Source organism: Bos taurus, chromosome 1 (assembly GCF_002263795.3).
Source record: "Bos taurus isolate L1 Dominette 01449 registration number 42190680 breed Hereford chromosome 1, ARS-UCD2.0, whole genome shotgun sequence".
Taxonomy (NCBI): Eukaryota; Metazoa; Chordata; class Mammalia; order Artiodactyla; family Bovidae; genus Bos; species Bos taurus.
The window spans coordinates 141,716,576-141,739,411 of NC_037328.1; the positions used below are offsets into that span (position 1 = coordinate 141,716,576).

At 48.0% G+C, this 22,836-nt stretch overlaps 1 protein-coding gene across 4 annotated transcripts in view; it reads right to left on the reverse strand.

The window, feature by feature from the left end:
• The window catches only part of TMPRSS2 (transmembrane serine protease 2), a 46,439-nt gene that overhangs the window by 4,990 nt on the left and 18,613 nt on the right, over positions 1-22,836 (reverse strand). For all 4 annotated transcript variants that reach the window (XM_005202000.5, XM_015473657.3, XM_015473655.3 and 1 more), the window contains 8 exons: positions 20,353-20,439; positions 19,555-19,668; positions 16,926-17,052; positions 15,718-15,828; positions 7,537-7,580; positions 6,049-6,220; positions 4,264-4,439; positions 3,474-3,569 (listed from right to left, as the gene is read on the reverse strand). In XM_005202000.5, the coding sequence (XP_005202057.1) occupies positions 3,474-3,569; positions 4,264-4,439; positions 6,049-6,220; positions 7,537-7,580; positions 15,718-15,828; positions 16,926-17,052; positions 19,555-19,668; positions 20,353-20,439 (927 nt within the window). The remainder of the gene's footprint in view (positions 1-3,473; positions 3,570-4,263; positions 4,440-6,048; positions 6,221-7,536; positions 7,581-15,717; positions 15,829-16,925; positions 17,053-19,554; positions 19,669-20,352; positions 20,440-22,836) is intronic.

Consider the following 22,836-nt stretch of genomic DNA (forward strand, 5'->3'; position numbering starts at 1 on the left):
CACCAGAAACTCCTGTGTTTCCACCTCAAGCACCCTAAGCTTTCTCAAGCCCACGCGCTGCTCCACTCCTGACTGCCTGCCCTCGCTCCCTGCATGTGGGAGCGACCAATCACTTGCAGGTCTGTGCTATCTCCATCACCCACCTGCTACACAGAGGTTTTCTAGGCTCTGTGGCCTCGGGGGCTGAAGCAGAGCCTCTCCTGGAGTGCTTATCCGCCCTAAGCCATGCCACTTGAGCCTCCTCAACTTGGGAAGTGGCCCCATGCCCCACCATGGGGCTCAGATCACGAGCACGAATCAGGCCCCCCCGAGACTGCTCACTTTCCCGTGACACTCCATCGATCAACAGATTTGGTGGCTCTGCCCCTACCCCCACACCCACCTCCCTGGTCTGGCAACCTTCTTGTCTCGCAGGATGTGGCAGTGGTCTCCTCACCATGCTGTCACCTTTTCTGTGAGTCCCTACTTAGCCATCCAACCATGTCACTCCCTAGCAGCTCCATGGCCCACTTGGATTAGAAGCCAGTGCTATCATCATAGCCTACAATACCCTATGCAACCTGACTCCAGACTGCCCCCTCGCTCCTGGTTCATCATGCCCTGGCCACACTGGCCCTTCTGTTCCTAAGACATTCTTGTCATGCTGATTTCAGCTCAAATGTCCCCTCTTCCGGGAAGCCCTCCCTGACCACCTCTCACCGTGACAAGCCTCCACTGTTTGAAAGCACCTAGTTTCTCATTTCCTATCTGAGCACAATCTGCCCCCAGCGCCCACAGGAGAATGCGAAGCTCCTGCAGGCAGAGGTTTTGTTTTAGTTTGCTCACTGTTACTCTCCCAGCCCTTGGAAGGTGCCCCACAGATCATGGCTGACTTTTCCTTTGGTCTTGGCTACTGAGGAAACTTGCTCACAACTGGAAGGATCAACCCAGGAGCTTCTCTCGTCCAGATGCCAAGATACTCAGCCCAGTTGCCAGCTCTCCCTTCTTTCTCTAAGTCGCCCCACCCATGTACTATTCACCTCGCTTTAAACCAGTGGTCCCCAACCTTCCTGGCGCTGGGGGCCAGTTTCGTAGAAGGCGGTTTTTCCATGGACCAGGGAGGTGGGGGGATGGTTTCAGGATGATTCAAGTGCATTACATTTATTGTGCCCTTTGTTTCTATTATTAGAACATTGTGATAATGTGGTAATGAAAGCAATGGGGAGCAGCTATAAATACGATGAAGCTTTGCTTGCTCACCCGCTGCTCACCTCCTCCTGTGTGGCCTGGTTCTTAACAGATCACTGACTAGCACCAATCCATGGCCTGGGGTTTGAGACCCCTGCTTTAAAGAATTCCTTGTAGGTGTGCCCTAAATACTTCTGGAAGGATGTAAACAATATATTAATATAAACGTACCACTAAGCACATCCACATACTCAGCAGTGGCCACAGGACTGGAAAAGGTCAGTTTTCATTCCAATTCCAAAGAAAGGCAATGCCAAAGATTGTTCAAACTATCACACAATTGCACTCATTGCACACACTAGCAAAGTAATGCTCAAAATTCTCCAAGCCAAGCTTAAACAGTGCATGAACCATGAACTTGCAGATGTTCAAGTTGGATTTAGAAAAGGCAAAGGAACCTGAGATCAAATTGCCAACCTTCTTTGGATCACTGAAAAAGCAACAGAGTTCCAGAAAAACATCTAATTCTGCTTTATTGACTACTCCAAAGATTTTGACTGTGTGGATCACAATAAACTGTGGAAAATTCTTAAAGAGATGGGAATACCAAACCACCTTATCTGCCTCCTGAGAAATCTGTATGCAAGGAGTACGTCAAGGCTGTATACTGTCACCCTGCTTATTTAAGTTATATGCAGAGTACATCATGAGAAATGCTGGGCTGGAAGAAGCACAAGCTAGAATCAAGATTGCTGGGAGAAATATCAAAAACCTCAGATATGCAGATAACACCACCCTTATGGCAGAAAGTGAAGAAGAACTAAAGAGCCTCTTGATGAAAGTGAAAAAGGAGAGTGAAAAGGTTGGCTTAAAACTCAACATTCAGAAAACTAAGATCATGGCATCCAGTCCCATCACTTCAAGGCAAATAGATGGACAAACAATGGAAACAGTAAGAGACTATTTTGGGGGGCTCCAAAATCACTGCAGATGGTGAATGCAGCCATGAAATTAAAAGACGCTTGCTCTTTGGGAGAAATGCTATGACCACCCTAGATAGCATATTAAAAAGCAGAGACATTATTTTGCCAACAAAGGTACATCTAGTTAAAGATATGTTTTTTCCAGTAGTTATGTATGGATGTGATAATTGGACTATAAAGAAAGCTGAGCATGGAAGAACTGATGCTTTTGGACAGTGGTATTGGAGAAGACTCTTGAGTGTCAATCAAACCAGTCCATCCTAAAGGAAATCAGTCCTGAATATTCATTGGAAGGACTGATGCTGAAGCTGAAGCTCCAATACTTTGGCCACCTGATGTGAAGAACTGACTCCTTAGAAAAGACCCTGATGCTGGGAAAGATTGAGGGCAGGAGGAGAAGGGGACGACAGAGGATGAGATGTTGGATGACATCACCAACTCAAGGGACGTGAGTTTGAGCAAGCCCTGGCAATTGGTGATGGACAGGGAAGCCTGGTGTGCTGCAGTCCATGGGGTTGCAAAGAGTCAGACAGGACTGAGTGACTGAACTGAACTGAAGCACATCCAATGCTCCATATAAAGGAAACAGCCTGGATCTCTTCATTTGAAAAAGGTTATCAGACATGAAACCAAATTATAACTGAAGGCAGCAGGGTCAGCCTGCGTCAGGAGAGTCTAGAGCCTCTTCCCCTCTGTGTGGTCAGGGCAGGAGGACTAGGCTTTGATGACTTGCAGCCAGTCGCTGCCAGTCACACAGGCCCATCCTCACTGAGACCATTATCCTCGCATCAAAGGCCAGCAGACTTCCAGGCAGCCCGTTAATGACTCTGTGACTTGAACATGGTGGGCCATGTGCCTCTCACGTTTAGGTGCCCTCTACACTCCAAAACGCAGTTTCCACTCACTGTTCCACTTGATTTGTTTTTTTAATTTTTTGATGTGGACCAGTTTTTAAAAAGCCTTTATTGAATTTGTTACAGTATTGTTTCTGCTTATATTTGGTTTTTTGACCACGAGGCATGTGAGATCTTAGCTACCTGATGAGGGATTGAACCCACACCCCTTGCACTGGAAAATGAAGTTTTAACCACTGGACCACTAGGGAAGTCTTTGCATTTGACCTTAATCAGGGCACTGTGGTAGGTAGGGCAGGTAGGATTTTCCCATCTAACATGTAGAGAACCTGAGGCAAACAGCCTGGGTGAATCACCCAAAAATCATCCAATCATTCAGTGGTAGAACCAAGATCAAAACCTAGATCTCCCACTTCTGAACCCATGCTCTGATTCATGGGACCTGCAGACCCTGGGCGGGGAGACTCACCTTTCTCGTAGGTGGCCCCCCACCCGGAAATCCAGCAGGACTGAGTTGGCTCCAGCATCATGCCTGGATTGGGTAGACACACTGGCTTCACTTTGTCTGTTTCATGAAAAGAAAACACCATGAGCGGCTCTGGTCTAACTGAAGACCTCGGGTGATGGTCTCCACCTGGACCTTTCCGTGTGCATGCACTGGGCCTGGGACCACCACCCTGTGGCCCAGGGAGCCTTCTAGATTCCAATGTGTCCTAGCATCCTCTTCCTCTGCCTGCCGCGACCCTTTTTCTAAGAGACAAGAAGTTCACCTCTGGAAGTTAGGGTTTGGGAGAACTGAAGGTCAACAGTTAACAGCTGAAAGTCAACAGTCAACAGTCCTGTGATGCAAATAGTTGACACTGGGCACGGCAGGGCTGTATCAACTACAGACTAAACTGATCACGATGAAGGTAACTGATCAGTGTATTATAATTAAAGGCACAGTGTCAACTGTCACTGATCAGACCCTGATTATGAAATGACTTTTGTAGATGTGCATGTGTGCTAAGTTGTCACCGTGTGGTGGAGGAAAAACATGGTGGTGACCACATCGCTCAGTGGCCACAAGCACATTTTGGGGTGGCTCAGTCTCTGGAAACCCTCTTCTAGCAGTCATCCCCTCCCCCAGGCCTGCACACTGTAGCTCAATGCACATTTCCTCCATCCAGTCTTCACAGCACGTTTTATTTCCAGTCAGCCTCTTAAGATTTGGTCAAAACTGTTCACACACCCTGGGCTGCTGGAACACAGGTACGCACCGTTGAAAGTCAGAGGCGTCTGCAGCTTCATTAGCGCAATGTCATTGTTCTTGGTCTTGGAATCATAATTTGGGTGGGAAATCACTTTTGCTACTCGGTATCCACTTCCATAGAACATGTAAGATTGTTTCAAGATTCCTGCAAAGGCCACCCAGATCTTGGGATTGTTAAGAGGTCTGGAAGACAGAGAGGAACACCGCTCAGCATGTAAGAATGGCAAATACAAAACACGCATTCCACAGTTCTCAAAAGTCATCAGCCCCCGAGGTGACATGACTTGTCAGAAGCCACACCAGAATGGCCAGGTGGTCTCAGGCTCTTCTCTCTCTCCATCTTACACAGCCTCACCCTCCTCTTTACTTACACCCCATCTTACACAGCCTCACCCTCCTCTTTACTTACACCCACCTCACCTCTCCTTTACTTCATCAGTGAATCATTTTCCTCCCATATTTCTGCACCAGCCTGCAAACACTTGCAATTCCAAGAACACTTATGCGTGTGTGCTAAGTCGCTTCAGTCATGTCTGACTCTTTGTGACCCTATAGACTATAGCCTGCAATGCTCTTCTGTCCATGGAATTGTCCAGGCAAGCATACTGGAGTGGGTTGCCCTGCCCTCCTCCAGGGGATCTTCCTGACCCAGGGATCAAACCCATGTCTCTTAAGTTTCCTGCATTAGCAGGCAGGATCTTTACGACTAGCACCACCTGGGAAGCCCAACTTATTCTTGAATCTACACATCTCCCTGAGGTTTGAAACCTTATTTCCAGCATGACTGGGTCTTACTTAGCTTTATATACTAGAACATCTCCTGGCACACAGTAGGTGCTTAATAAATGTGTACCAGGGAGTAGACTCTGAGTCTAATAACCACCCAGGCACTACCTTCTTTTGGGTGCTTCCCTTCTAAGAAAATCCCAAGTCTTAGAGCCTATGGAATCTGGTGGATGGAAGGAAGGGACACTCCTGAGTTATACACACTCCTTCCTTCAACCTTCGCAACAACCCTCAAAACAGCACACCTGACTTACAGGTGCAGACACTACTGTCAGACACCTGGGGTGAACTGTGTGAGGCTAATCAGCCAGGGAACAGCCAAGTTAGGCCCAGCCTCACTCTAAACATGACAAACAACTCCCATGAGTGAGGGTTTTTCAAAATATCCATGTGACCAAAAAAAATTCCTTGTTTAAGAAAAAAGAAGGAAGAATGGTATCGTCTACAAAAGCTAACGCTATAAATGATGGCCACCCTCACCCCTCCCCACCCATCTGTATGGGCAACTCTGGGGCCCAGGCTGCTTAATGGATCACAGAGAACCTTCTGGCAGGACAGCCTGAGGTTTGAGTGTCCCCAAGTTTCTCTGAGTGTCTCTCTGGGGACGAGCATCCAGGGAGCCCAAACTTGTCGAGAGGGCAGCGGCCTCAGGAAGGATAGGACCGAGCTGAGAAGACTGGACTGGAATTCGTTCTGATCATAGCATCACTCCAGCCTTACACTGCATCCCTATGCTGACTCAAAGCGATGGACACACGCTATGGGATGTATTGGCCACAGTTTCACGTGCTTCACAAGTCATCTGACCCTCCCTGTGACGCCAGCGAGCCACCCTTAGAAGCCCCAGTTGTCCCCAAGGAACCGGAGCCTGCAGCAGTCAAGGACTTTGCTCAAGGCCTCTGGCAAAGCCGCCTCAGAACCCCAGGCTCCGCCCCCTACTCCTCTGGTTCCGCCCCTTTCCTCAGGCCACGCCCCCTTCCTCAGGCCCCTCCTCCTCGAGACTTACTCCTCTACGCAGTGCGCGGCTGTCACGATCCACTCCGGGGTGATGATGGAGCCCCCACAGACGTGGATGCCCTGCACGTGCAGGCTAACCTGCCAGGGCCATTCGCCCGAGTAAGCATTCGATCCGCCCACGATCCGGCTCTGGCGGCTCGTCTTCACCGAGACCCCGCATTCTGAGAGACAAGCACAGTGCAGCCCGCGAGTGAGCAAAGCAGGGCTGCCCCCACCCAATCCCACTACGCCCTTTGCCACCCTCCTTCCCGCTTCTCCTGGACACCTGCCATACTGTGTTCCCATCCCAAGGTTCCGGCCTGGCTGCAGGGTGACCGTGATCTCTTCTTGTTCCTGTTTCTTTGGGCTCTGACTTTGGAAAACGCCGCCTGGTCTCTTTAGGCTGGGGTGGGGGGCCAGAGGACACTCCTCCAGCAACCACCCCACCCCCGCAGCCACCCCCGGGAAGCACCACTTCTGATAGCCTGGATGCCACCAGTTGCTTGGCACTTGTGTGATTCCATCAGCATCTCCCAAATACCCATGTAGCAGGGCAGATAACAAAGGCCCTGGAACCCCCTTGAATGCTCAGAGACCCTAAGATTCCTGAACAAAGCTAAGGAGGGCTTTTCTCCTATGCACTGCTCTCAAACCATCACAAGGTGGACAGCGTGGGCAGGAGGGCAGGGCAGGCACCACACTCTCCTGGTATCTCCTGGTATCTTGAACCAACATGTGTGGGAAGTTACTGCCAGGACCACTGGGGAATGGTGTTCACCCCGGAGCGACTGCTAGCTTCACCTGTTCAAACTGGGAATCCAAGCTTCAGGGCCGAGACCCATATGGGAAGAGGATGGGGCCATACCAGAGAAGGGAGCTCAGGGACAGTATCCTCCATACCCATAAAACGTTTGGAAAATGTGAAAGTGTTAGTTGCTCAGTCATGTCTAACTCTTTGCGACTCCATGGATTGTAGCCCATCAAGTTCCTCTGTCCATGGAATTTTCCAGGCAAGAATACTGGAGTGGGTTGCCATTTCCTTCTCCAAGGGATCTTCCTGACAGAGGGATTGAACTCAGGTCTTCTGCAGTGCAGGCAGATTCTTTACTGTCTGAGCCACCAGGGAAGCCCAAAAGGTTGGAAACTACAAGTAGTCCAAACGCTGGAATGGGGATACCCATGGGTCTCCAGCCCCACAATGTGGACACCACAGAGAGGGCCACATTGTCTGTCTCTGCAGTTTGTCTGTCCTTGGGACAGCTGTTTCTTGGACCAAAGCAATAGGTATCTAAAGTGTATCCAGATTCAAGAATGGGAACCCTTGGGCAGGGTGCTGGGTGTGTCCTGACGCGTTACTCCACCTTCTATCTCCAAGTCCCCCAAAGACACACTGGGATACATTTCAATAAGGTATCAAATTTGATACCATTTGATTTTGGTATCAAATGGGATACCAAAATGCATCCCATTTTAGAAACAGAAAACCAAGAACACTTACCTATACAGCGTAAAGAAACCACTGTTTTTGAAGAACAAACATCGCTGCAAAAGAAGAGGGGAAAATTCTGCTCACTGTAACAGTAAAGACACTTGATTCTCGAAATAATTAGAAATAAATATTTTCTTCCAATGTTCTCACTCCCTGCCTCTTCAGATATAGAAGAGTTTGCAATTGAAGACATGAATAGAGAAAGTAAACCGACATACATAGGGGCCAGTAGTAAAGAGTGGACACCAAGTCAAACTGGAGGGTTAAAATCCAAGCTGTGTGACCTTGGGCAAGGCACTTAACCTCTCTGTGCCTTGATTTCCCCATCAACAGAATGGGCTAATGACAGTACCAAAGGTGGTTGTGAAGATAATCACACATTGTGTGTATGTGTGTGTATGTGTGTGTATGTTAGTCATTCAATAGTGTCAAGTCAAAGCACTTATCATATCAGCTGTTATTTTTTTTCTTGTAGTTTAAAATCATCCTTTAATTTTGTAAGGAAGACTTTTGTAAACTTCCAGCTTCTTGTAACTGCTTTATATGAACTGCCCAGAAAACTATACAACCATTTGCCTGGGAACAGAAGAAGAGTTACTCCTTGGGAGGCAAACATTCCAGGTTACAGATGAAAAAGAACTAACCAATGCATTCCATTGTACACTGAATTTTCTCCAACATGTTGAAAAGAGAAGCAGCATTGATGCCCAGGTATTTGAAGCTGGCAGTGTTCCTTTTTTTTTTCTTTCTTTTTTTATTTTATTTTTTTTTAATTTTATTTTATTTTTAAACTTTACAATATTGTATTGGTTTTGCCAAATATTGAAATGAATCCACCACAGGTATACATGTGTTCCCCATCCTGGACCCTCCTCCCTCCTCCCTCCCCATACCATCCCTCTGGGTCGTCCCAGTGCACCAGCCCCAAGCATCCAGTATCGTGCATCGAACCTGGACTGGTGACTCGTTTCATACATGATATTATACATGTTTCAATGTCATTCTCCCAAATCTTCCCACCCTCTCCCTCTCCCACAGAGTCCATAAGAATGTTCTATACATCAGTGTCTCTTTTGCTGTCTCGTATACAGGGTTATTGTTACCATCTTTCTAAATTCCATATATACGCGTTAGTATACTGTATTGGTGTTTTTCTTTCTGGCTTACTTCACTCTGTATAATAGGCTGCAGTCACCATCCATAGTGATTTTGGAGCCTAAGAAAATAAAATCTATCATTGTTTCTAGTTTTTCCCCATCTATTTGCCATAAAGTGATGGGACCAGACGCCATGATCTTCGTTTTTTAAATGTTGACTTTTAAGCCAGCTTTTTCACTCTCCTCTTTCACCCTCATCAAGAGGCCCTTTAGTTCCTCTTCATTTTCTGCCATTAGAGTCATATCACCTGCATATCTGAGGTTGATATTTCTCCCTGCATTCTTGATTCCAGCTTGTAATTCATCCCGTGAACCTGGTCCAAACCTCACAGTGACCAACAGCCCCCTCTGCTGGCTGGCACAAGTGACTGCACTTCTTTGCCAATCCCAGCAGTAGCCTGGCTTCATGCTAGCCCACCTTCTAACAAAAAAGCATTGAGGTACCAACTATAGAATCACCCTCATTTCTGGACAGCGTCCAGTCCATGGCCAAGCCTAGCTTCCTGGAACCTTCCCCAAATGACTCAATACAAGCCCACATCCCATTATAAGTCCCTTCTAACACCTTCCCACTGAGACACCCATGGTTCCAAGACAAGGTGTGCCCTGGTGGTCTCTGGCTGGGTGGCACTAGATGCCAAGAGAAGACATACTCCCATTAAGAGTGGATGTTTTCTAAAGATCATCAGGTCATTCCCCCATTCTGATGGCACACTGAGCAGCCATCAGACCCTGATGCTGGGAAGGATTGAAGGCAGGAGGACAAGGGGGCAACAGAGAAGGAGATGGTTGGATGGCATCACCATCTCAGTGGACATGAGTTTGAGCAAACTCTGAGAGATGGTGAAAGAGAGGGAAGCCTGGCGTGCTGCAGTCCATGGGGTCACAAAGAGTCAGACACGACCAAGTGACTGAAGAACAACACAGCATCAGGGCACAAAGCAGTCACTCAGACGAGCCCTACCAGGAGCCCGAGGTTCAAGTATCAAAGTGCTACATCTGAAAGCAAACAGGAAAGAAGTCCTCCCACCCCCTGATGAGCATAGGGGGATACCATGTGCCAAGCAATGGCCTCTTTTTTCCTCCAAAGTCTGAAGCCATCTTACGAGTTACCACAAGGTGGCAGCCTTCCCTCCCTTGCTCAGTCCTGGTTCCAAGTAACCAGCAAGACAAAGAGACAGTATTTACAAAGAGCCCAGGCAGCTGTGTTTAGCTTCTCAGGGGGACAAACCATGGCCCGCTGTTTTGATGGCCACACCTGGCTATGGGCACCCTTCCTCCTAGGCTCAGCCTGGCATAGGCTCAGGTGCCCCGGGCAGAAGTCAGCCCCCCAGGCCACCAGGAACACAAACCTGCTTCAGTCTCCCACTCACAGAAAAGGAGGGGGAAGCTTGACTTGTTCTTCTTTCCCTAAACACAGCACCTGGCACCTGGCCAGCAGGGAGGGGACGGCATGGTTTGGATGAGTGATGGGGAACTGGGAGCTGAGGAAGCTGTATGTTGTGTGTCTTTTACATGAAAGAACATTCCATTTGGATAACAGTATTCTATACTCCCTGGTGGCTCAGTGGTAAAGAATCTGCCTGCAATGCAGGAGACCCCGGTTTGGTCCTTGGGCCGAGAAGATCCCCCTGGCGGAGGCATGGCAACCCTCTCCAGTATTCTTGCCTGGAAAAATCCCATGGACAGAGGAGGCTGGAGGGCTACAGTCCATGTGGTCGCCAAAGAGTCAGACACGACTTAGTGACTAAATAACACCAGAATGAATGATTCTAGGAAGACTGCAAACATTTTAAACATACGCAACACAGACTGAGTAGCCTAAGCCTAGCCCTCTCCCCCGACCTCCTAACTAGTCAAACCATCAACCGTGGGACCAACTCAGGTTCACGTCCACCCACTGGACACACTGCGACCTTCCCAGCACTGCAAGTTGGCCTCCAGGTATAGGAAACACTGGAGTACTGGAATAGCCGCTAGCTCCCAGGCCCACCCCTCACACAGCATCCTCTGACTCTACGGCTGGGGCTGGGGGACCAACCTTCCCCACTGCCTGGGCTTAGAGGACCTCTGGGAAGCAGAGTTTCCAGTGTGAAACCATCAGGGTCCTGTGAAAACCAGGATGAGTTGGTCACCCCAGTGGGGACCACGAGACATTCTTCTGGACCCCTAGACACACACCCTGACACATGCTAAGATGCATCTCTTGTGTCTGCAGAGAGAAGAAAATCGGGAAAGAGGAATCTTCATTTTGTGATGTTACTCAATACCCCGGAGGGCAGAGGGCACACACGGGTGGCCAGCAGACCACAGCTGCTTCCCAAGGTGGCGCTGATGGTAAAGAACCTACCAGCAATGCAGGAGATGTGGGTTTGATCCCTGGGTCTAGAAGATTCCATTGAGGAGGAAACGGCAACCCACTCCAGTATTCTTGCCTAGAGAATCCCATAGACAGAGGAGCCTTGTGGGCTCCAAAGAGTCAAACATGACTGAAGTGACCTAGCACAAACGCCTCCCTAGAATGAACCCAGAGCTGCTCAGAGAGACGGGTCCTACTTAGAGTCCAATCTCCTCCCTGTGAGGAACTCAGACAAATTCTCACCAGCAAGAGAGAAATCAGACTCTAACGGTGATTCTCCCAGACATCCCCTACTCATTTGCAGTTTTTGAAAGGAAAAAAGAAACAACCATGCCCAACATGCAGTGAAAAGATGCTCACCATCACTAATTATTAGAGAAACGCAAATTAAAACAACAATGAGGTATCCCCTCACACTGGTCAGAAGGGCCATCATTAAAAAGCCTCCAAATAACAAAAGAGAACCTTCCTACACTGTGAGGGGGAATGTAAGTTGGTGCAGCCACTATGGAGAAGAGTGAGGAGATTCCTCAGTTCAATTTAGTTCAGTCACTTAGTCGTGTTTGACTCTTTGTGACTCCATGGCCTGCAGCATGCCAGGCTTCCCTGTCCATCACCAACTCCTGGAGCTAGGTCAAATTAATGTCCATCGAGTCAGTGATGCCATCCAATCATTTCATCCTCTGTTGTCCCCTTCTCCTCCTGCCCTCAATCTTTCCCAGCATCAGGGTCTCTTCCAGTGAGTCAGTTCTTTCCATCAGGTGGCCAAAGGATTGGAGTTTCAGCTTCAGCATCAGTCCTTCCAATGAATATTCAGAACTGATTTCTTTTAGAATGGACTGGTTGGATCTCCTTGCAGTCCAAGGGACTCTCAAGAGTCTTCTCCAATACCACAGTTCAAAACCATCAATTCTTCAGTTCTCAGCTTTCTTTGTAATCCAACTCACACGTTCATACATGACTACTGGAAAAACCATAGCTTTTACTAGACGGACCTTTGTTGGCAAAGTAATGTCTCTGCTTTTTAATATGCTATCTAGGTTGGTCATAGATTTTCTTCCAAGGAGCAAGCATCTTTTAATTTCATGGCTGCAGTCACCATCTGCAGTGATTTTGGAGCCCAAAGAAATAAAGCCTCTCACTGTTTCCCCATCTATTTGCCATGAAATTATAAGAACAGATGCCATGATCTTAGTTTTCTGAATATTGAGTTTTAATCCAAATTTTCACTCTCCTCTTTCACTTTCATCAAGAGGCTGTGATGTTTTCTTCACTTTCTGCCATTAGGGTGGTGTCATCTGCATATCTGAGGTTATTGATATTTCTCCCAGCAATCCTGATTCCAGCTTGTGTTTCATCCAGCCTGACATTTTGCATGATGGAGTCTGCATATAAGTTAAATAAGCAGAGTGACAATATACAGCCTTGATGCACTCCTTTCCCTATTTGGAACTAGTCTATTGTTCCATGTCCAGTTCTAACTGTTGCTTCTTGACCTGCATACAGATTTCTCAGGAGGCAGGTAAAGTGGTCTGGTATTCCCATCTCTTTAAGAATCTTCCACAGTTTGCTGTGATCCACACAGTCAAAGGTTTTGGCATAGTCAATAAAGCAGAAGTAGATGGTTTTCTAGAACCTCTCTTGCTTTTTTAATGATCCAACAGATGTTGGCAATTTGATTTCTGGTTCCTCTGCCTTTTCAGCTTGAACATCATGTTCATGTATTGTTAAAGCCTGGCTTGGAGAATTTTGAGCATTACTCCAGGGATGGGGGAGCCTGGTGGGCTGCCGTCTACGAGGTCACACAGAGTTGGACACGACTGAAGTGACTTAGCAGCAGCAGCAGTTGCTAGCCTGTGAGATGAGTGTAATTGTGTGATAGTTTGAACATTCTTTGGCATTGCCTTTCCTTGGGATTGGAATGAAAACTGACCTTTTCCAGCCCTGTGGCCACTGCTGAGTTTTCCAAACTTGCTGGCATACTGAGTGCAGCACTTTCACAGCATCATCTTTCAGGATTTGAAATAGATCACCTGGAATTCCATCACCTCCACTAGCTTTGTTTGTAGTGATGCTTCCTAAGGCCCACTTGACTTCACATTCCAGGATGTCTGCCTGGGTGATCACACCATTGTGGTCATCTGGGTCATGAAGATCTTTTCTGTATAGTTTTTCTGTGTACTCTTGCCATCTCTTCTTAATATCCTCTGCTTCTGTTGAAGTGAAATGAAATGAAGTCACTCAGTCATGTCTGACTCTTTGCGACCCCATGGACACCAGGCTCCTCCGTCCATGGGATTTTCTAGGCAAGAGTACTGGAATGGGTTGCCATTTCCTTCTCCAGGGAATCTTCCCAACCCAGGGATCGAACCCAGGTCTACCGCATTGTAGACAGACGCTTTACCAACTGAGCCACCGGGGAAGTCCACTGCTTCTGTTAGGTCCATACCATTTCTGTCCTTTATTGTGCCCATCTTCATATGAAATGTTGTTCCCTTGGTATCTCTAATTTCTTAACGAGATCTCTAGTCTTTCCCATTCTATTGTTTTCCTCTATTTCTTTTCATTGATCACTGAGGAAGGCTTTCTTATCTCTCCTTGCTATTCTTTGGGACTCTGCATTCAAATGGGTATATCTTTCCTTTTCTCCTTTGCCTTTAGCTTCTCTTCTTTTTTGAGCTATTTGTGAGGCCTCTCTAGACAACCATTTTTCCTTTTTGCTTTTCTTTTTCTTTGGGATGGTCTTGATCCCTGTCTCCTGTACAGTGTCACGAACCTCTGTCCATAGTTCTTCAGGCAGTCTGTCTTTCAAGTCTAATCCCTTGAATCTGTTTGTCACTTCCACTTTATAATCATAAAGGATTTGATTTAGGTCCTAACTGAATGGTCTAGTGGTTTTCCCTACTTTCTTCAATCTAAGTCTGAATTTGGCAATAAGGAGTTCATGATCTGACCTACAGTCAGCTCCCAGTCTTGTTTTTGCTGACTGTGTAGAGTTTCTCCATCTTTGACTGCAAAGAATATGATCAATCTGATTTTGGTATTGACCATTTGGTGATGTCCATGTGTAGAGTCTTCTCTTGTTTTGTTGGAAGAGGGTGTTTGCTATGGCCAGTGTGCTCTCTTGGCAAAACTCTGTTAGCCTTTGTACTCCAAGGCCAAATGTGCCAGTTACTCCAGGTATCTCTTGACTTCCTACTTTTGCATTCCAGTCCCCTATAATGAAACGGACATCTCTTTTGGGTGTTAGTTCTAGAAGGACTTGTAGGTCTTCATAAAACCATTCAACTTCAGTTTTACTGTTGAGGCATAGACTTGGATTACTATGATATTGAATGGTTTGCCTTGGAAATGAACAGAGACCATTCTGTCCTTTTTGAGATTGCATCCAGGTACTGCATTTTGGACTCTTTTGTTGACTATGAGGGCTATTCCATTTCTTCTAAGGGATTCTTGCCCACAGTAGTGGTCATCTGAATTAAATTGGCCCATTCCAGTCCATTTTAGTTCACTGATTCCTAAAATGTCGATGTTCACTCTTGCCATCTCCTGTTTGACCACTTCCAATTTACCGTGATTCATGTACCTTACATTCCAGGTTCCTATGCAATAGTGTTCTTTACAGCATCAGACTTTACTTCCATCACCAGTCACATCCTCAACTGGGTATTGTTTTTGCTTTGACTCTGTCTCTTCATTCTTTCTGGAGTTATTTCTCCACTCTCCTCCAGTAGCATACTGGTCACCTACTGACCTGGGGAGTTCATCTTTCAATGTCCTATCTTTTTGCCCTTTCATACTGTTCATGGGGTTCTCAAGGCAAGAATACTGAAGTGGTTTGCCATTCCCTTCTCCAGTGGACCACATTTTGTCAGAACTCTCCACCATGACCCATGCATCTTGGGTTGCCCTACATGGCATGCCTCATAGTTTTGTTGAGTTAGACAAGGCTGTGGTCCATGTGATTAGTTTGATTAATTTTGAGATTTCTCAAAAGACTAAAAATAAAAGTGTCATGTTATCCTGCAATCCCACTCCTGGGCATATACCCAGACAAAACTATAATTCAAAAAGATACATGCCCCCCAGTGTTCACTGCAGCACTATTTACAGTGTCAAGACATGAAAGCAGCCTAAATACCCACTGATCGACGAGTGTATAAAGAAGATGAGGTACGTACATACAATGGAATACTACTCAACCGCAAGGAAAAATGAAATAATTCCTTTTGCAGGAGCATGGATGGACCTAGAAATGACCATCCTAGGGGAAGTAAGCCAGACAGAGAAAGACAAATGCCACATGATATCACTTATATGTGGAATCTAAAATAAGAAACAAATGAATTTACTTATGGAACAGACAGACTCACAGACGTAGAAACAGACTTGTGGTTGCCAAGGGGAGGGAAAAGCAGGTAGACTGGAATTTTAGGATTAGCAGATGCAACCTTTATATATAGGATGGTTATAAACAACAAAGTCCTACTGCATACCACTGGGAACTATGTTCAATATCTTATGATAAACCACATGGAAAAGAATGTGGAAAAGAATGCATATATTTGTACAATTGAATCACTTTGCTGTTTGGTGGAAATGAACACAACATTGGAAATCACCCATACTTCAATAAAACAAATTTTTAAGAAAAAAAATCAGCAAATTAAATACCTGTGGTAGAGTTTTTTATAGAGATCGATATCATTGGCACTTATGTTCAGCTTCATAAAGCTTGTGGCTCCGCTGTCATCTGCTATTCCTTGGCTAGAATAAAAACTGTTCCTAAAAAAGACAGAAAGTCTTACTTAAAATAATAGTTTTTCTGCGAGCATTTGCAAATCCTATGCTATAGCTATATCATAGTACTTATCTTATACTACATGCAGGTTAGGAGCATTTTGGAAAACAAAAACACAACTTCTAATTAAGTGACACCCCATTATAACCATCCAATAACCCTGAAGTGTCAGGGGAAAGTCCTCCATCAGTCATGTTTCGAATCTAATCTGGATCAGGATAAAAAAGCAGTAAGAATATAGATGTGTGAGGACGTATAAAGTAACCAAACATGTAACCACACGTCCAAATGCTCCCAGTGATAAAATGTAGCCCCTGAACCGTGATGAGACATCCCTACGTCATTCATAGTGACACACACTGCGACTAGGGGAGAGTGGCATTTGGAAGTAGTTCCCTAGCTGAGATGGCAACTTTTTTATCAAGTGATAATTCATTTTGAAAACTGGCATAGGGTCAACAGGCTGGAATTGCAGAGAAGTCACATGGGGACACGCCCAAGGAAGAGACAGTGGCAGTAAAATGGCCCAGCCTCTCCCTGGAAGGCCGGGCTGGCAGGCGCGCTCCGATGAGCCCCTGGCTGGAACCTTCTCTGGTGGCTACATGAGGGATGTATTCTCTTACCGATAAATCCAATGATCAGCTCTCTGTGTTCAAAAGCCCCCAGTGCCTCCTGCACTTCTGCAGTGAAGCTCTCACATATCTGTTCCCTCCGACCTCCCCCGCAGTCCTCCCCACTGGCCCCCCACCCAGGAGGCGAGCTGAGTCAAGGCTTCCACCTTGCACTGGAGTCTCCTCTGGAAACCAGTCTCTTAAGGCCCTCAGCCAGCACCCGGGACCCTGGTGACTTTGGTGCTGGACAGCCCAGAGGAACCAGGAGCAGATGGGGGCCCAGGAGGAGGTGGGGCTGGGGGTGTGGGGCACACACTTCCCTGCTGGTTCCCTGGGGCAGCTTTGGGAAGAAGACAGAGGTGTGTGGTGTCTGTGGGCTGGCACTTCCGGGGAGGGGCAGAGAGAAGCACTGATTCTATGCTTCTGTGCCTGTCACCATCACAAGGGAGGATGAGGGGCTCGGAACTCACCGGTAGCCCATGTCCTGGCAGGCCGCCCTCCCGTAGCTCTCACTCCAGTCGTCCTGGCACACGGGGTGCCAGGACTTCCTCTGTGCTGAGTACACCTGAAGGATGAAGTTCGGTCCATAGAGGCGAACTGTGGGAAGGGAGGCTCCGGTGAGTCCCAGACCGTGACCTTCATCCTGTCCTCACGCGGGCCCCACCCTCCCCGGACACAGAGGTTCCAGAGGGCTTGGCTCCCTCCCCCCAGCTACAGAAAGGAGATGCCCGGAATCTAGCCTTTCCTCCCAAAATGTGCCCTTCACCCGACAGAGCTGAAAACATGTATTCAGACAAAAATGAACATTGTGCACACATGTTCATGAGAGCATTATTCACAGGAGCTGGAAGGGGGTAACATCCAAACATTCATCAACGGAGGAGCACAGAAGGCAGTCCTTGCGCACAATGGAACGCTATTCGTCCATGAAAGGGGATCAAACACTGACTCGACTCAACAGGCGTGAACGTTCACACGTGATTGATATGCTCCTGACTGCAAGAGGCCAGGCAACAGTCCACACACTGTAGGACCCCATTTCTATGAGACATCTGGAGGAAGAAATCTATGGAGACGGAAAGCAGGTTAGTTGTTGCTTAGGGCCTGACACTCAGGCTCAGGCCGCCGTGGAGCGACCAGCTCGTTTCCTGATGCTTCCGTGGTAAGCGATTCCATCCACCATGTGAGTGGATAAACCAACTGTAAGCGCATCCAGACAGTGGAATATGATTCAGCCCTAAAGAGACATGAGCCACCAGGCTGTGAAGAGACATGGAGGAAGCTTAAGTGCACGTCAGTCAGTGATGAAAGAAGCCAGTCTGAAAAGCCTGCATACATCCTGTAGGATTCCAACTCATGACACTTGGGAAAAGGCAAAACCATGGAGACAGTAAAAGGATCAGTGGTTTTCTGACCAGAAAGTGGTTTCAAGACAGGGGGGTGAGGGGCTGACAGGTCCAAGCTTCTACCCGTGGCTCAGTCTTTGTGGTGACCAGCGCCCACAGGAGCCATTCAGGAGCCACCCAGAATCGCTTCATAGAACAAAAGACCCTTCTATCACCCAGGAAATGACAAGGGCCTTAGGAGCTCGGTGTCAGGAGCTGGGGTCAAGGACCAGATATCAGAACAAAAGATGCACCAGGTAGTCTCACCACTTGAAATTCACCATGGTCTCAGGAGCCCTGTGCTGGGAACTGGGGTCAGAGACCAGCACCTGTCCTCTATCTAATCTCACAGTGTATGAGTGTATGTATTAGTATCTGTGAGCATGAGACTGTGTGTGAGTGCATCACGTGAGAGTGTAAGTGAAGTGGTAGGTGAGATTTTTCACTGCCTACCCTTAGCTACTTCCTGAATTTTGATCTATTTGAAGACATTAACTCTTAACAGTATTTAAGTAAATACAACTTCAACATTAAGAAGAGAAAGTCTCTCCAGGCAACATCATGAGTTGGTCTTGCTAGAGTTATTGACACGTGAGTGGACACAGGTATTAAAACATCAAACACCATTCCATCCGATAGAGTAACCACGTCTGCTCAACCTGAGAAACTCTCAACTTTACTTAAGAAAATGGTGACAAATATACTATCACCCATAATGGCAAAGCACTATGTGGACACTTTGCAGAGTGAGTCTGCCAAGTGCAAATCCTCTCCTGTAAGCGAGAACTCCAGGAACTCCCAGTGCAGGGGAATCCACAGGCAGGACAGCAGTGTCTCACACAGGTGCCCTGACCTGGACTTGGGGTATAAAAGAGAACCATCTCCCCAGGACGGCCACAGAAGGATGGACAGCTCTGGGGTGGAGCACAGCCTCTGTCTGCATCACTTGCACTCAAAGTTAACAGCTCCCAGAGCATGCAGCAGGCTTCAGGCTTTGGGTAGGGCCTTCAGCAGATATCAGCGCAACCTTCATCCTCAGGCATCATTTCCCTGCTGTACCTACTTTGTGTTCAGTTGCTCAGTCATGTCTGACTCTGTGCAACCCCATGGACTATAATCCACTAGGCTCCTCTGTCCATGGGATTCTCCAGGCAAGAATACTGGAGTGGGTTGCCTTTCCCTTCTCCAGGGGATCTTCCCGAACCACGGACCGAACGCATGCCTCTTGCATCTCCTGCACTGGGAGGTGAATTCCTTACCACTAGCACCACCTGGAAAGCCGACAGCTACTGAAAAATTCATTGAAAATAAAAGCAGCAGCAGTGTCCACCCTGTGACATGGACACAGGCCACCCGAAAGGCAGCTTGCTTAGAAAACACAGAGCCCACTCCCAACTTGATATTTTAAACAGTTTGCTGTTTTAGTCATGTCCCGTGGCAGCTGGGGCATGAATGTGGTCTAGCCCTAGGCTGTGGTCTCCCATTCCCTGGCTGTGTGACTCCCGGTGGGAGCTCGCCCCCTCTGAGCCTGTCTCCTCACCTGAAAACTGGGCTTGCATGCAAGGTTCAGCCTCCAGCAATGGAGTCGGTGATGGAGTGATTGACGTGCAGGATACAAGCCTGGCACCGTGTGCCTGCCTTGCTGTGGCCTCTGTGGGGGCCACCCGGTGCCCAAGCCAAGTGGCCCCCTCTCACAAGCAGCCCTGCCACTTACCGCAGCGGTTCTCGTCCTCGCCACTGGGGCAGTGCAGGATGCCATCGCACCAGAGAGAGGGGCTAACACAGGTCCCGGAGGAGCTGCACTCCATCCCTGAACACTCGTCCTCCACTTTCAGGGAAACAGAGGGAGATGCTCATCAGGCTGAGAAACCAAGGACACCCTCAGCCCTCGGGACAAGAGACAGCAAGCCATCCCCCTCTATTTTAAAAGGAGGAGATGGGTACTTGCCAACAGCATATATCAAAGGAAGCAGGGCTGGCCAGAGCAATGGTGAATCCCCCAGGTTTATTACTTCCGGTCAGAAGTGGGTCCCTAACCTGGGACGTCAGCAGTTCCCCACACCCCCGCCACACAGGTGAGTCCTGTGACCCATGATCCCCGCCCCAGGCTGGTGGAGGAGGCCTGGCTGTGGGTACAGGAGTCCCCGGGGAGGGAAGGCCTCCAGCCACCACCATGTACACTGAAATGCAGGAGACAGGTGTGCCCCCTAGGTGCGGGTGCTCACAAGTGCCAGGCCCCACTCAGGGTCCTAAAGCATAGGGTGAACTCAACGTGCTTCTCCCGCATGTGTCAATACCACGCAAAGGACATGGGATCTTGACAACCCACAGATGAGGAGGAAGTATGCCAACAAGACTGGCAGCTTCCAAGAAAGGTTATTCAAGCATCTAGTAGTCAAACAGGAGGAAAGAGATGGGAAACTTCATGAGGGGCTGGGGGTGGGCCCCTGGTCCAGGCACCAGGGCTGCTGAAGGGCCAGCACAATGCAACTCAGCTCTGGCCAGCACTTACTGTACTTCCAGAGGAGGACGGCGGCAAGGATTGCTCCTGCCAGCAGGACCACCAGGGTGAAGGTGATGCACAGGGCTTTCTTAGTCTCTGCAGGAAAGGAAGTGAGTACACAACTTAGTCACCTGGTTTCTTAGACTCTCAAATTTCATGCACTACTTTTATGGTATATCTTATCAAGGAAGAATAATTTTGTATACACTTAAATGAGGCTTCCCTGATAGCTCAGTTGGTAAAGAATCCGCCTGCAATCCAGGAGAGACCGGTTTGATTCCTGGGTCGGGAAGAAGACCCTGGAGAAGGGATAGGCTACCCCCTCCAGTATTCTTGGGTTTCCCTCGTGGCTCAGCTGGTAAAGAATCTGCCTGCAATGTGGGAGACCTGGGTTTGATCCCTGGGATGGGAAGATCCCCTGGAGAAGGGAAAGGCTACCCACCGCAGTATTCTGGCATAAAGAATTCCATGGACTGTATAGCCCATGGGGTTGCAAAGAATCGGACACGACTGAGAGACTTTCACTTACTTATACACTTAAATATTATTCAGCCATAAAAGGAATGAAATTGGGCCAGCTGTAGTGAGGCAGATGAACCTAGAGCCTATCATACAGAGTGTGTGAAGTAAGTCAGAAAGAGGAAAACAAATATCATATTTTAAAACATATATATGTAATCTAGAAAAATGGTGCTGATGAAACTATCTGCAAGGCAGGAATAGAGATGCAGACGTAGAGAAGAGACCTGCGGACACAGTGGGGGAAGGGAGGGTGGGACGAACAGAGAGCGCAGCATGGACACATACGCAGCAGCATGAGTGAAACAGCTGGTGGGGAGCTGCTGCCGAGCACAGGGAGCTCAGCTCGGTGCCCTGCGATGACCTAGAGGGGTGGGATGGGGGGCTCGGTGAGAGGGAGGGCCACGAGGGAGGGGACATATGTCTACTTGTGGCTGATTCTCATTGTCGTACAGCGGAAACTAACACAACATTGTAAAGCAATTATATTTCCATTTTTAAAAACTGACTTTTCTCTTTAGGAACATATCCTGTGAGGCCTTATTTCTTCCATAGAGTTGAACTAAAGTTAACTTTTTGGAGAACCAAAGCAGGCAGCCGTGATATAAAGCAAACATACATTGAAGTTAAGCTCTTAAAAAAGTAAGATAGTCTTTTGGTCTTAAGATAGTCCAAAAAATGATGAATGTAAAAAGTTGGTTGAATAAAGGAAATATTCCTTGCTCCAGTAATTACAAGCATAAGCAAAATAATAATAACACTCCCCAAACTGTCATCTCCAGGGACGTCCCTGGCTGTCCAATGGTTAAGACTCCAAGCTTCCAATGCAGGGGGCCCAGGTTTGACCCCTGGTTGGGGAGCTAAGGTTCTGCAAGCCACAAAGCACAGCCATTCTCTCATCTCCGTGTCAGTGGTACTTGAAGCAGAGAGAAAAAAGCCTCTTCCTCAAGGCAGTTTAGGGAATGGATGGGCCAGAGTCACACTGACTCACTGACTCACAGTCACTGGCCTCATGTGGCTATTTTCACTTTAATTAATTCTCATGTTACTGCTGCTGCTGCTAAGTCGCTTCAGTTGTGTCTGACTCTGTGCGACCCCATAGACGGCAGCCCACCAGGCTTCCCTGACCCTTTAAATAATATTAAATCATTCTGTAAATTCAACTGCTCGATAGTCCCACATGGCCAGTGGCTGCTGTGCTGCACAGTGAAAAGGAAGGATGATCTACCACTGTGGGAGTATCTACAGCACTAGGGTCGCCCCTCAGGTCTGAGGATAAGAACTCTGGGCTCACATTTCAGCTAAGAAGACAAGCTGTAGGACAAGGTCACCAGTGTTCTCTGCTGCTGCTGCTGCTGCTAAGTCACTTCAGTTGTGTCCGACTCTGTGCGACCCCATAGACTACAGCCCACCAGGCTCCCCCGTCCCTGGGATTCTCCAGGCAAGAACACTGGAGTGGGTTGCCATTTCCGTCTCCAATGCATGAAAGTGAAAAGTGAAAGTGAAGTCGCTCAGTCGTGTCCGACTCTTAGCGACCCCATGGACTGTAGCCCACCAGCCTCCTCCATCCATGGGAGTTTCCAGGCAAGAGTACTGGAGTGGGGTGCCATTTTGAAACAAACTGACACGCGGCTGTTGGTCAGAGCATAAGCCACAAGTCGTGCTGAGCTTCAGAGTAAGATGTCCACCACCGCCAGCCCCAGCAGTTCCTGTTCAGAGAGCACCCCAAGCAGGTGCTTCCCTCGGGAGATGGGCGGACAGGCAGAGGAGAGGAGAGCCAGGGCGAAGGCTCTTATACATCCTACTACTCCTTAGCTCCTACAGGAGGACACTGGGCGCCAGAGGTGGAGCTCATGGGGAGGCCCTGCACCCCACCTGTGCCCATTTTTCCTTCCAGAAGTCCACCAGACCAAGAAGTCCAGTTTCTGGAGTCAACTGAACCACTGGATCTGGGCATGAACCCTCCCCCCTCAT